A 14,854-nucleotide genomic window follows, 5' to 3' on the forward strand; every position below is an offset into this window, starting at 1 on the left:
TTACATGAGTTGAATACCTTAGAGATGACACACATCTGCAGGCACTTTATTAAATCCTTAGTCAGCACTTTTCAACCTGATGAGATTACTTCTTCATTTGACTGGAGAAAGGGAAGCAAAGATCTCGTACCGGACTGCAGAATTCTTTCTGATGTTTCACCTTGAGTGCTGGAGAAGGACAGCGAGATGCTGGGCAGGACAATACAGACTCGTAGTTGCAGCGACAACTGTGTGGCAGCAATTTTACTGAGCAGGACCTTTAGCTCCAGTGGGTGCATTTAGCTCTAAACTCGCTGGGAGAACAGTACTGCAAAGTAAATAAAAGGGAAATAAAACACCGGCTCTTTTATGAAAAAGAACGGAGATAATATCATCCTGACCGTACTGTGATAGGGCCCATGATTTAAATGGATATTTTAAATTAAGAAAGGCAACACCGCCTGCTCCGAGTGGATGCAGTCGGATAGGTTACAGAACTGCAGGGATGAAATGGGTGAGGTGCTTAGACATTGGGCAGCACTCTAAAGCAAGGCACAAAATACTTCAGCCATCTAAATGTAGGGATCCAGGCTTCTTTTTTTTTCTCCATTCTAAGCTCCCTAATCATGCAAAAAACCCCTTGATAGGTCCCAGCTATCGGGTCTCCAAGTGCCTAATACGCTTCCTAGACGTTTTCATTTGAGGCCGGAGGTCTCCTCTCCCTAGCAGAGAAGTTTCACAGGTGCTCCAGAGGAACAATGGTGCTCTTCAGCCCTAATCCTGGAAGACTTAGACGTGTATAGGAGGCTTGAGGGGGGATATGAGATCTTAATATTAAAATGATTAGCAGAAAAAGGAGGATCATTCTGTGTGTGCGCTTCAGCTGTAAGATGCTCTAAATTAAACCGGTGTCCCGGGAGCGGTGCTGGTGGGATCTGCCTGGTAAATGCGCGCTCTGTCTCGCTGTTCTGCTGCCTCAGCCCATAAAACATCTCATCCAAGCGGGGCTGCAGGAGCAGGCGGAGTGGGACGCAGCTGTTGGCGAAGCGCTCCGAGTTTGGGTCCCGTAAAAGCAGCTTTTCACTCGAGGCCATGCAGACGAAGTTTTGAAACAAGCGTGCGGTTTGGTTTGGGTCTCTCCTGTAAGGGTTAAGTTTTTTCATTGGTATTAAGGCCGAGCAGTGTCTGCAGGAGTCATATTGACACCCTAGTGCATGGTAACTCTACTCCTTTATTGACATGTTGCTAGTCAGGAGCACAATAGCGCTCTGTGTCTGCAAATCATTGCTAAAATCATCTCAAGAAAAAAAAAAAAGTTTGAAAGCCCAACGTGAGACAAAGGCCCCAGAGCTGCACTGCGCCGCTCAAAACTCCCGAGTCAGCAACTTCTATTGATTAAAAACTAACCTTTAAAGTAACTCGCAGAGTGTGTGGTTAGCATTTAAATTTAAACATGTCATGAGTTGATTTGTGTTACTGAATACCAACTCCGAAGGAGTTACATTCACATCAGATTTTTTTTTTTTCTAATTCCCTTAAGCAGCTAAAGTATTTCATGAAATGTCAATAGGGCAGGGGGGAAAAAAAAGGTGTTTTGGAGGGAGGGGACTCGCGCCCAGCCTCGCCGTTTCTTTTCCCATGCAAATAGTCACCCCAAAAAGAAAAGTGTGGGGAGCGACACACAATAATTAGACCTTTGTCTAACTTTCCCAAGTGCCAGAGAAAGACAGATTAATTAAATATACAACAGTGTTGGTTTTTGGAGTGGGGGTCTCTCTTGCTGTGGAGGTCATAAATTAGGCAGAATAAATAGTTCAGTGTGTTGGGAGCGGGGCTCGACGTCAGCGCGGCTGGCGGCGGTGGGAGGGCGCAGCGCCGCGCTTGCGGATGGCGGTCACGTCTGGGGCTGTCTGGTTGCCCTTAGCAACGAGACATGATGTAACACCGGGATGAACTTGAACTTGGGGGACTTGAAAAGGGAACAATAGACCAGAGCAATCAATAAAGCCTATTTCAGTGAAGGATTACAGAGCCGCTCTGGGGTAACCTTGTCTGCGAGGCGCGGGGTGAATAGCGAGATGCGTGAAGGAGCGCGGGGCGGCGGGGGACGGACCGACGGAGCGGCCGGGGCGGCCGGACACACGGACCGAGGGGCGGGGGGGCGGCGGAGCCCGGGCGGGCCACGGGACCCCAGCGCCGCCAGCCCCGGCCCCGCGCGGCCCCACCTCCGCAACCTCTGCGCTTCTTTTTTTTCCTTTTTTTTTTTTATTTCCTGCTTTTTTTAAAAAAAGAAGGGGAGAAAAAATCAGCTTTTGAAACGAGGGAGGAGTGGCGAGGGCAGCGGCTCCCGCCACCGGCGGGCCATGTGCCGGGCCAGCGGCCATGGAGCAGCCGGACAGCGGAGATGGGAACCACCGCCTGGAACTGTTCAACCCCTCCACTCCACGGCCTCGCAGCCTTTAACCCTTCCACCCCATGACCTCGCAGTTTGAATCCCTTTACTCTATCTCCTCTAAATTTTTAACCTCTCTACTCCATCACCTTTCAGTTTTAACTTTTCTACTCCATCATCTCACAGTGTTCAGCCCTTCTACTCCATCACTTCGCAGTGTCCAACGCCTTTGCCCCATCTCCTTTCAATCTTTCCATCACCTCAGTCTTAACTCCCCCTAACTCCCATCATCTCTCGGTCTGTAACCCCTCAACTCCATCACCTCCGTCTGTAACCCCTCTTCTCCTTTACCTTGCAGTTTTAACCCTTCTACTCCTTTCCTTCTTGGACTTTACCCCCACTCCTCCCCACTGGGCAGTGCCACAGTTCCCAGACCGGCCAAAAACTGTCACACTCAAACAAAAAGCGTGAGGGATGACCCTGAAAAGTTTGGAAAAGTTGGGAGCTGGCAATGGCCAGAGGTGCTGGTGGTGGTTGGAGATGTCTCCAGCGCAGCACAGCCCACACTCCACGTCCCTGCACCCACCTAAAAATCAGTAGGGCCCCGCAGTCAGGGAGGAGAACAGGACTTGGCTCCGCTTCACGAACCCTGCCAGAACTTTCCTCTGTTTATAAACTTTACATATGAGAACTATTTCGTTTAATTGCAGCCTGAGTAAGTCTAAATATAAAATCTGTAGGCAATAGATGGGGCCGATATGGGACTGGTGTGTTTGTATTCAGAAGGGCGAGCGGAGGAAGAGTTAGTTAATGAGGTGTATTGGAAGCAGGACAACTTCTCCAATCCTGCTATTTATTTTACCGGTTCCTACCTCCATGGCAAGACCACGTAATCTCCAGGTCCCACATGAAACTTGCCTCAGAGTCTTCTCTAAATGTTCATAAGTCCTCCCTGAGCTGATTGTGCTATCAATCACGTCAGAGGCCGAAAAGGAGCTGAGGAAAAACTTGGTAAAACTTGTCATCGGTTCGTGCACGCGCATGGACGCACCTCATATATTACAGGAGCCCCGGGAAAAAAACGGGGGGTATCAGCAACGGCTCTTTAATACCTGAGTCTTTCTTGTTGTATTACTTTACTCCAGGCTAAATAGTTGCTGCTTGTTGGTGTATTCCCACAGCAATATGTCACTGCCAAGGAGTATCCCCCCGCGCGCACGGTCCCAGGGCCTAACACTGCTCTCATTCATGGCGGGTTCAGGTTGGGCTGACCCTGCCGGGGCCGGCGTGGGCTCTCCCCGTGTGGTGGCACTGCCCCGGCTCCAGCAGAGCCCACTCCAGCTTCCCAACTCTGTTTATTTTCCTATGGAGGAGCGAAATTGCTCTCTGTGCTCCGGGCATCTGCGCCGTTGGGTTAAGGACGGTATTGTTGCGGGGCTGAATTCCCTGGGAATTCCCTCCCTATGGGAAAAAGAAGAAAAAGGGGAAAAAAAAATATTTTCCCAAAGAAAAGCTATTAGTTGAGGCGCACGTTTTGTTTTGAAACACAAGTATGGGGAGAGGTATGGGACATTTTCACTGATCCACTTTCCCCAGATTTGCTTTATCCTGGCTTTTCTGTAGCGATCCACATTTCTCCTAAGAAAACAGCCCTGTTGTTGAATTTCTGTGCATCTGTTCCAGCGAGACAGTTGAAGCAGGGCAGTATAAAGCAACAGATGCTTATGCTGGCACATGCCTAAATACCCAAGAAAACCCCGACTGCAGGGTGATAAATGGCACAGAGAGGCGAATGTGTATCGCCTTTTCAGAGGATTAGACAAAAGTGAACTGGAGGGATCTTCAAGCCATCATCTATTAAAAAGATTGATAACTTGTAACGTGACATGACCCCCGCGTTCATCTGTAGCTATGTCCAGCGACTGTCGGCGAGGAAAAAAAAATATATTGATTTGTACAGTATTTTTAATTAAGCTTTGTAATTAGGTCAATTCGTCACGGTCTCAATTAGCCCCCCTCTTGGCGGAGGAGGCTGGCGGCCGTGCCCGGAGCCCTTGGGGAAGCGGCGAGAGCGAGCGGCCGGGGCTGATGCCTCTCCTTTCTCTTTTTGCAGTCCTGGTACCTGGGATAAAAGTCTCCGCTTCCCACCACGCACCGGACAGACCACCAGACCCCTTCCCACCTCTGTAACACGGAAGCAGCAGCAACGCAGCGCAGCGACTTCACATCGGCGGAAGGGGAGGCGAGCAGACACCGACAGCAAACTCGTACATGGAAATGGCAAACGTTATGGTTGAATGGCAAAGGCCGTAACTTTCTCTCGAGATTTGATTTTAATTTTTCTTTTTTTTTTTAATTTTTTTTTTTTGTTTTTTTAGACAACTTTAGGACTGTTGTAATTTCTCATATGGTGCTGGAAATGGTTGGGCTTCATAACTTTTGAAGTGTTTCATTGGTAGTGTAAGCGTTAGGTGACACTGAGTAGAACTAGCCTCTGCTGCTGCTTACCAACTCGCTGTTGTAACACACTTTCCATATGGAGCCTAACTGTTTTACAGTATCCTCATCGGATTTTCCCATACAGGTGTGAGACTTCTTGAGAAATCATGAAACACACTTAAACTATAACTTTTGTAGTAGCTGAATTCTGCAATATATAACTTACCGGACAGACATAGAGCATGTTTTTTTTTTTTTTTCTGTAACATATCGGGGGAAAAAAAAATGCAGGTTTCTTTTTTTTTGTTGTTGTTGTTGTTGGGGTTTTTTTTTCTTTTTTTTTTTTTTTTTTTACAGTCGGCACTTAGAGACGTAACATGAACCATAAGAGCATTGTCAACAATTTTTTTCCACTCGATTGCAGAGCGATTTAAAACATCAAACTACTACTATTCACTTAAAAAAAAAAAAAGAAAAAAAAGAAAAAAGTTTGAAATGCTGCACTTACATTTAAAAAAAAACATTTTTCAACAATTTTCAACAATTACACAAAAATTCACGCAGAAATGGGGAAGTTGGTCTGTTTTGACAGAAACTGACAGGAATCAATCAAAACAATCGAATTTTGAATTGAGTAAAGTGCAATTTCATTGGATAGCTAAATATCTTTGTAAGATAGAGATTGTTGAAAATTCTATTTTTGTTTTCCAAGTCCTTCCACCCCAGGACTCTAAATTATTGGGGTAAAAAACAGCCTTGCAAGAAAAAGGGGAGCTATTTTTGCTTTTTATGTTTTTTATTGTTGAACTTGTATCCCTTTAAAACTGAAGGAAAATTAAAAAAAAAAAAACAAATCTAATGGTGCTTTTACCACAATATGTTAACTACATTAAATGCTAATTAATCATTTTCTGTTATCAAAGCACATAACTAAAATGAAATCATAATATCTGTTAATTTTATAAGCTAAAAGTCACTATAATGGATTATGCCAATTCTGACAAATTTTACGTGTTTCCGGCAATATAGGGTTTATCAGTTCTCAAACACCTTGGGAATAAGAGAGAACGGTCCAGAAAGTAAAACACCTTCGTGTCCCTGAACTGGTACATTTTCTGGACTGTGGAGAAATCATTACAGAAACGAAAGATGCTGATCTTCTTACAACTTATGCCAGTTCAAAAGCAAGGGCACTTGCTGAAGATGAAAAAAAGGAAAAAAAACAGACAAATAAGTAGAAAATGAAAAAAAAAAAAAAAAAAAAAAAAGAAGTTTGGACCCCAAACGTCCTGTATCTTATGTACAAAAAAAAGGAAAAAAAAAGAAAAAAAAAAGAGTGCAAGTGATTTTTTCTATCAGACAGCGGAGCACCCCTTTGCTTCACATGCAACTTTAAGAAGGTTTCCTATACTATACATATATATACGTTCTGGTTGGCGAGTCCAGCTAATCAGAGAAAGTCTCTGCATGTTCTAGTGTTAGTAACTAATTTTTATATAGTTAATGTAGGGTAAAGTAGAGTGCATTAAGACACAATATTGTAATCCCTATTCCAGGCACTTGCCTTTAAACTATGTTTGTTCGACCCTTCAGAAGGGTTTCTACTACTGTCCTATACAATCAAGTAACTGAAATTCTTGGGAAGACACTTTGCTCCTCATCTTTTCCCTGAAACGATGTTTTGTTTTGTTTTCTTAATTTGCACGAAACAAAAAAAAAAAAAAATTCCATATCAATGTGCCTTGCCCTGGATAGCGATTATTTGTGGAATTGTTGCACATGTTCCTATATTGAAAGGGGTTTTTCCCTAGTCAAGCATTTGGAGACACTTTTTGTAAATGTGACTTTTATGTCAGCCATTGTCAGTTCCAACATCTAGAATTAAATAGGATGTTAGTTGTTCCGCAGATAGGAGTAGTGTTTATTGTCCTGTATGGTCAGTGGCAGTGCTATTCTGAGATCTGTAGATGCTAGATTATCAGTATTTTTGGATGTTGCTGCATTTTACCTTTTATTTGGAGTCTTCCTTTTTTTGTTTTGTTTTCTCCCAGATATATGAAAATATGCAATACCTGCTTATATCATGTAGAAAAGCTTAGCAATTATTAATTTTTCTTTTAATTTTTTTTTATTTGACCAAAGTTGGTGCTGCACTTGACGCAGTGTGTTTTAGGTGTTTGTCTTTGTACTTTTGTGATTTTTGAATGCACATGCAGGAAGGGCTCTTCTTAGAGAAGCAGTCAAACTGTGAAGCACTAAGCTGAACCCTGCTTCAAGCAATTTTTGTTTTACAACTGTTCCTTTCACAAGCAAGCCTTAAAAAAAAAAAAAACAACTTCCTTTTTCTTCAGATCCCACACCCATTTTTATTAGCAGACTGCAATCAATCCACATTCAATAAAAGTATATAATGCCCATTTTTATATGCACGTTTTTAAACTTCCAAGTTCTGAAAATTGTTTACTGGTTATTCTCTATTTAAGGAAAAAATAAAATGTTTTGGATTTTCATATGTGTCTGATAAGTGGTTGAGTAGTCATTTTGCTCTATTGTATTGTGTGATTGTTAGTATATGGTATCACATCCTCTAGCCAGCATCCTTTGCCTTCCCTATAGCACTTAGCTGGGCATTACTTTATTAAGACATATGTGCACTAAAAAAAAAAAAATAGCAGCTTTCAGTGCTTCACAGTGAAGGGAAAAAAGCCTAGACAAACATTTTGTCAGAACCTTGCTATGAGACAAGGTATTACCAGTAAATTGGTTGTATATACAATAAAATTGCACCCTTTTTTAAACAAAACAAACTAAGCAATAGTTTGGGCAGTTAGTTGTTTTTAGTGAGCATGTTGTAGTCATGGCTGCAAAGAGAGAGAATTAAACTGCCCACTCAGAAGATATGTAATTTGTATGTTGTATAGTTTTATTGATTACACTGATTTATTCTACCCTATTTTATAATGCAGGACTTTTGTAATGTTGTTTAAATGAGGAAAAATTTCTGTCAAATTAGCTTAGTGGAATTTCTGATTGTTCGTTATAAAGGCAGCGTTCATAGAATTGCTTTTTTTTTTTTTTTCCTTTGGGAACTGGATTTAAGTTAAAAACTTTCCCGTTTCCTTTTTTTGTATGTATTTAAATACAGTTATTTTTCTTCTCTCAATGGTATAGCATATTCCTATGCTTGAGAAGTATAGGCTACTGAAGAACCATTGTAAATGGACATTACAGGTATGCTGTATTTTTGAAGGTATTTTTGTCATATTAAGTTTGATGACGCTAAAGTTAGGGAACTCTGAGCAGAATTGCGAGAAAAAAAAATGTTTTAAAGGCTTTAAAACATTAGGTAGGAGGTCAAGGGTGTTAACCAACAGGGGTTGTAAAGTATTACACACTAAATTCAGTTTGCGTTCACCTTCCTCTCACGCAGGAAACGCGGCAGTTCCGTTCTGTGCAGGTGTAGAGAACAAACAGTGTTTTAGTCCTCCTTTAGAGGAGCGGGGAGGCGAGCAGGGATGGGCAGGAGGGATGGGGCATCCATCCATCCCTCCACCCAGCCATCCATCCATCCATCCATCCATCCCTGGATGGTCCCGCCGTGCGGGCGGCCGCGGAGCCCCGGCCCCGCGCCGGGCGCTCCTTCCGAGTCACCCAAGAACTTTTTTTCCTCCCCGCCTCCTTCTCTCCAGAACTGTCAGACGCACAAATTCTCTGACCTGTGCCCACCCCCGCCCACCCAAATTTAAAGCCCTAGGGATGGCTTAGCGCGAATTGACTTTTTCCCAAGTTAATTCCTTTCTTTTTTATTTTTTTTCCCCTCTTTTTTCGGGTTTATAAATGTTTTTTTGGGTTTTTTTTGAGCGAGGGCACTTGCTTTTCTCATGCCGCACACCCCAGCAATGCCATTATTATTTATTCTTTTTCCTTTATAATAAAAAGAAAAACTTTCGGGCTTCGAGTTTAGGCAGCCATGGTACACTTTGTCTCTGTTGCTTGTTCCCCCTCCCCTTAAGGTCGAAGGGGAAAAGAAACACCAAGTTTTCTCAACTCCACAGTATTCAGTCAGCCCACAGGAATATGCAAAATCCCTCTAACATTTTTTTTTTCTTTCTCTAGTTCTCTTTGTTCCGTATATTTGCAGCTTTGTAGTAACAGTGTTATAAAATATTTACTGTACAAAAATACAAAAAAACCCAGATACATAGCCTAAAACAGGTTTTTTTTCCTTGTGGTGAATTATTTTTTTTTAAGAATGTCAGTTAATATTGTACTTTGCATTGTGTCTCTGGAAATATCTTTTTTTTTCTTTTTTTTTGTTGGTAGAAGGCCTCCATCGAACAAAATTAAAACCATAACCGGCATGACAATGTAAGGAGAGCTTCAATGGCACCTAAACAATAAATAAATAACAAATTCAACCTCATGAGGTCTGTCGGAGGCAGGTCTTGTGAAGTTAACACTGCCTGCTAGGCAGGATTTTCATTAAATCAAGCTTACAATGCCAATTTTGTCTTGAAGTCAATGCATGTATTACTGTTTGACAGTAAACCCAGCTATGCCATCATCAAGTCCAAGGCTGCGCAATAGTCTAATTAGTATCGAGTACATTTTCCTTTTATTTTTTCCAATAAAAAAGCAGTGGGATGAAAATTGCTTTGATATATAGCAGGTAACATTGAAGCTATTCCATAGCACTTAACTGTAGTGAATACTGTGTCACCAATTCTGAAATCAATTTAATGTTTAATGCAAATCCATTACATGGTGCTATTACAGGCTGGCAAAATGATTTACAAAAATGTGACAACTTGGGCTCAATTCACTCTGCTTTCCAACAATGTAAATGCATAGCAGTGTTTATCTGCATGAAAACTATGCACTAATCTATCTGAAAAAAAAAAAGAAAAGAATATATCAACTTTGGTATCTACTTTCCGTTTACTTCGATCCTTGCCTTTTCGGTCATTGTTATAATGCCAGCTTTAGGACAGAAAGAATTATAAGAAAACCAGCATAATACCTGATATATTAAAATGTAGTGCCTGTGAAATCTGTATTATATTGCTCTTCTGAAGTAAGATTTTTCTACACCGGTAGCCTTCGCTGTCTGTCAGAACCTTCTGATATAGGTGATGTAAAATAACCGTACAATATTAATGCATGCTATTCCATAATGCTTAGTAGCTGTATGAATATTACTCAAAGTTATGTTAGTCTTTTTTTCTGACTTGGTTCTTGTCAGATAGGTTTAAAGATATTTCACTGAGAACGCAAATTCTGTCTTTATTGATTTGGGGTGTTTTCAGTATTTTGGAGGTATACATTTACTTAAATTCAGTATTACTTGTGTTTTGGGTTTTTTTTCTTTTTTTTCTTTTTTTTTCCTTTTCTTTTCTTTTTTTTTTTTTTTTTTTTTTTTATTTCCTAGAGGGCAGGACATGGTGTTTGAGACCAGAAATCCGTGCCTGGTAAGATTTTCGTCTCGAAAAGCTACCCTAAGAATTCAGAGAGCTTGCTCTGAAGAACAGTTCAAATTGAAGGGACAGTCCTTTAAACCCACAAATGAGACCGAGCTCATGTTGCGAGAGATTTCTTAATGGGCAGCGGTGAACCAGGTACCCATGCTTGACCCTTCTTCACACCAGACTTCCTCATATAGAATGAAAAAAACCCTTTTAAAAAAAAAAAAAAAAAAAAAGAAAAAAAGAAAAAAAAAACCTCATGTGGTTGTTTAGTTTCATGCACAGTTGCAATATTTTTCTTCAAAACAAACTCTGTACAAAACTTTGGGCCCGATTCATAAAAGCTCCTTTGCTATTAACACGGGAGGCTGGTGGGCTCCTCTCCTCCAAATTGAGGGTGGGCTTCGCCCCGGCGAGCCCCGCTGGCCCTGCTCTCCCTCCCTTTCCCCTCTCCGCCTCCCCCAGCCCACGGAGACCAGGAGCCGATGGCAAGGGGCCGTGGAGGAGGCGAGGCAGCCAGGACCATGCTCCGAGCCCCAGAGGTGCAGGTTGGCAGGAGGAAAAAGGGGGAGGACGGCTCCGGCAGGTGCCGTGGGCTCGGGACACCGCGACTCGATCGCAAAAGAGATCTTGTCCGCACCAGAACAAAACGCGCTCGATCGCTACCTCTGAGCTCTAGAGAAACCCTCCGTCGGGGCCAGCGCTCGCCCGCAATGTGAACTTTTGTACTTTGGATGCTTTTTTTTTTCTCTTAGGGAAGACTATTTTCCACTTAGTTAATCTTCTATGCTCGAGCATGAACAAAAACAATTGTGTTGGGTGAAATCCCCCCCCTTTTATCTGCATCCACAAATTAATATGAGGGGAAAAACAAAAAGAAGATGAGTTTCTAGACGGAGCATGGTAGGGCGAGAGCGCCTGGCTCGGCATCCGCCACCGACGCCGCTCGTCCTTGTTGCAACTGCTGCCTTGGGGACAGGGCCACGAAATTCTTGGGAAACACAATCAAGGAGAAATCTCCATTTTGGCCGGCTGTGCGGGTTCTCCCGAACTCTGCCCCAGCCCAGCCCAGTCCCTCAGCGGCGGGTTGAGATTTGAGGCGCTAAAATTTCCACCGGCCGTGTGAAAGGTCTGCTGCAAATTCACTTGACACCCGTGTTAATACCATGTCGTGTTCATTTTTTTTTTATGAGTCAGGCCCCTCGTGCCTCTAGTATACTTGTATTGACTCTCATAGTTACCATTTTAGTTTTACTGTGTTCTGTGAAAAAAATTGTAATTGGTTGAGAATCACTGTGGGCATCCATTCTTATTCAACTAAGTCTCCGCAGGTTTTTTGAGCTGGTGTGGATTAGTTTAACTCTTGTATTCAACCATTAGTGCTACCACCTTCTCACATTACAATACAATTACTGGAAGCAAGTACTGCATTTCCTATGCAACAAAAAAGGAAAATAAAAAATTGCTAATGCTACCAGGCCGTGTTGTTATTTACTCCCAGCCGGGCACGGGGTGGGGTTGCGGCTGTAGGACCGTGGGCATCGGGCATCAACCTCTCCTGGCCCCAGCCCTGCAGCCTGGGCAGGCTCCCAGGCAGCAGCTTCATCCCAAATCGTCGGGATATTTGGGTAAATCGAGTCGCCTTTGTCACATTGGCCACTCTTCCCTGTGTTTTTGGTGTCCCGTCGCACAAAATTATTCCAATATTGGATTAATCCTCAGCAAATCTCTGCAGATTAATCATTCAAATTAAAGAGATGAAGCACACATAGGAAAGATCCAGGAGATTAATAAGTGCTGCAAGTGCTACAATGCATCTTTAAATGTAGCTAAACTATAAAAATATTGCCACATTTCCGAGGAGCCCCAGTATAGCCACGGCTGTTGGGATTGACCTTGGAGCTGTTGGCAGAGCTGCCTCTCTCTGCAAGGCTCTGGGTACAGAAATAGGCAAAATTTAGGCTTTTTTACAAATGTTGAAGTTTCCTTCAAAGTTTTTCACTCTGCAACACCTTTTAAGCAAAAGTGTTAGAATTTAGCATTTGCAGAAAGGGTTTTTTGCATTTAAGCCATTTTGGCTGTTTTCTATGTAAAATTAGACACTGAGCTCACACCTGAAGGGTGAGGGCTGGTGCAGCTCTGCCACTGCCCTTGGGGACAGCAAACAGGGACCCCCATGACCCCAACCCTTCCCCAGGCAGCACCAGCTGCAACACCAGCTCTTCCATTTTATTTGGGGGGAAATGAGTGTTTTCTAACAAATGTGTGCCTGACACACATAAACCGCTGGTATTTCCTTTCTCACACCTCCACAGAGTTTTGGTTTTGGCTGCAGGGCCAGGGCGGGAGGGTCAGGCTGGGCACAGGTCTAATGTCACCATCCCATGGGGGGGACCCTGTCTGTGCCCCTCGCTGTGTGCCTCCCATGTGGGCAGTGCTGGCACCAGTGCATGGTGTGGCAGCTGAGGACAGGTTGGAGCCTGTTCAATTTGGCTTTTTTTTTCCTCATAAAGGAGACCAGACAGCGAGGAAAAGCCAAATCTGTCCTCAAAGGAAACACAGTACCCCAGGCAGGGCTTGCCAACAGCGCTGGCCCCTTTCACCCCCACAAGCTCTGGGAGGAGGGAGGTACAGGGAGGTGAGGGTGCTGAGCCTGTGCTCGCTGTCCCAATTGGGCAAAAACCAGCCCAAATGGTGGTGGTGGTGCCCGTGGGCTTGGAAGGGAGCCCAGGTGTGGCCAGCCTGTCCCAGGGGCTGCCAGAGCTGGATGATTCCTCCCAGCACTGGCTGTGAGCACGGGGGAAACCGGGATGGGAGGGAGGGACAGGCACCCACCCGTGTGCATCACTGCATGAACAGACACAGGAAAATCAACACCTGCTTTAAAAAGTGCAATTACAGCGCAAAGGGAGGGCTCACCCATCAGCTCCAACTGCTCCTCACCACTGCCCATTCCCCATTCTTGCCAATCCCTCCCTAAAAATCATTCACTGTTATTTATTTATATCCTTCATTACTGAGGGTGTTGGCTGAGGTTTGGTGGAGGAAGCACGAGGGGTGCAAGAGCGACCCTGTCCCACAAGGATGATGGCCGTGCTGGCAGTGGAGTGAGCACCACCTTCTGCTTTCTCCCTCCTTTCCTTGCACGTTTTCTTCCCCTCCAGCTTTCTGGCTTTCTCTTTCTTCCTGTGGGAGAAAAGGTCTCCATCAGCATCTAAGGAAATAAATCCCATTTATTATTTATCGCTATCAAAATGTGTCAGCCTGGCTCGGGATGCAGGAGGAATACGCAATAGCCCCTCACAGAAATCAAAAAACTTTGGGTGGAAAAAGCCCAGGGTGGTGTTCAGGCAGGGAAATGCAGGTGCTTTGCCCTGCTCAGAGGGAAATCTGGCTCCTTAACCTCTTCCTTAAATGCAAATATTCCTGTTGATGCAACTGGAGCAGCACTCACTGAGGCAATGGGTCTGTCCAACATCTGCTGAAGACCAGCCAAGACTGGGAATATTTATTGGTTCAGTGCTTCAGCAACGCTGTATTAATTGCAGCTGATGTTTTGATGGGCAGTTAGCACACAGGTATTGATGAAAATGGCACCGCTTCATCTCAAAATTAACTGCTTGGCCATTCAGCAACAGGAGCTGATAAATTATGGCAATAAATTTGCCATGGAGATTTATGGCACTGTAATTCGGGCCCACAGGCACACTCCAGTGGGGACAGGGACCATGGTCAACACCCTTCATTCCTCACCCACACATGGGTAGTCCCCATGGGGATGTTCAAATGCTTCCAGAAATTTGGGTACAGGAGTTTTGTAACCTCTCAGGTCTTGGTGCTCCTTTAAAATCAATTATACTCAGAGGCCAAGGGACCCTCCCTCTCACAGGAGGCATGGCCAAGTCTCCAGCAGCACAGGGGACGCTCTGAGCCACCTCCTCTTCCTCTGGATCAATGGAAACAGAGCTGAGCTTCACCTTATAAACCATGCAGTCATCCCATTTTCCTAAAAACCTTTGAGAAACAGAGCCAGGCTGCTGGTGCTGCAAAAGGGAAACATGTCACATGATTATTAATAGTAATATTATCAGTAGTATTGATATTATTATTATCATCATCATCATCCTCTCACCAGTGCTGCACTCAGCATGTGCTTATTTATTTATTTATGTCCCATTCTACCCTCACAAAGCATTGCTGCCATTCAGGGCAGCCCCAAAGCCACCCTTTTTTCCAGGCTTTTTTAGGTTTTTACGGGATTTGCTCCAGAAGGGAAACGATGTGTGGGCAGGGGCTGCAGCCCACCCTGTGCCACCAAAATATTCATCTGCAGAGGATGAACGGCAGCTCCCTGCCTTGGGCAGCAAAGAAATTGGAAAATATCCCTATAAATGTGATTCATAGGACACAGCACCTGCCTGCACACTGCATTATCCAAACCTATTAGGGTGAGGGAGGCGCAGCCAACTATTTTGGGATATGGGGCTTAATTCGCTCTCCCCATTGTTTCTTATTTCCCCACAGGAATTTCATATCCTGACACCTTTTTTTCCCTTCCAAAATTCTTCATGTTGTTACTGGG

At 43.9% G+C, this 14,854-nt stretch overlaps 1 protein-coding gene across 16 annotated transcripts in view; it reads left to right on the plus strand.

Moving 5' to 3' along the window:
* Nucleotides 1-11,746, plus strand: part of NFIA (nuclear factor I A) — a 348,828-nt gene extending 337,082 nt beyond the window's left edge. For all 16 annotated transcript variants that reach the window (XM_054286273.1, XM_054286270.1, XM_054286271.1 and 13 more), the window contains one exon: nt 4,485-11,746. In XM_054286273.1, coding sequence (XP_054142248.1) covers nt 4,485-4,561 — 77 coding nt within the window. In that variant the 3' untranslated portion in view covers nt 4,562-11,746. The remainder of the gene's footprint in view (nt 1-4,484) is intronic.
* Nucleotides 11,747-14,854: the final 3,108 nt, after the last annotated feature.

Source organism: Melozone crissalis, unplaced genomic scaffold (genome assembly GCF_028551555.1).
Source record: "Melozone crissalis strain CALT ecotype California unplaced genomic scaffold, PUWL_Pcris_2 ptg000045l_1, whole genome shotgun sequence".
NCBI lineage: Eukaryota > Metazoa > Chordata > Aves > Passeriformes > Passerellidae > Melozone > Melozone crissalis.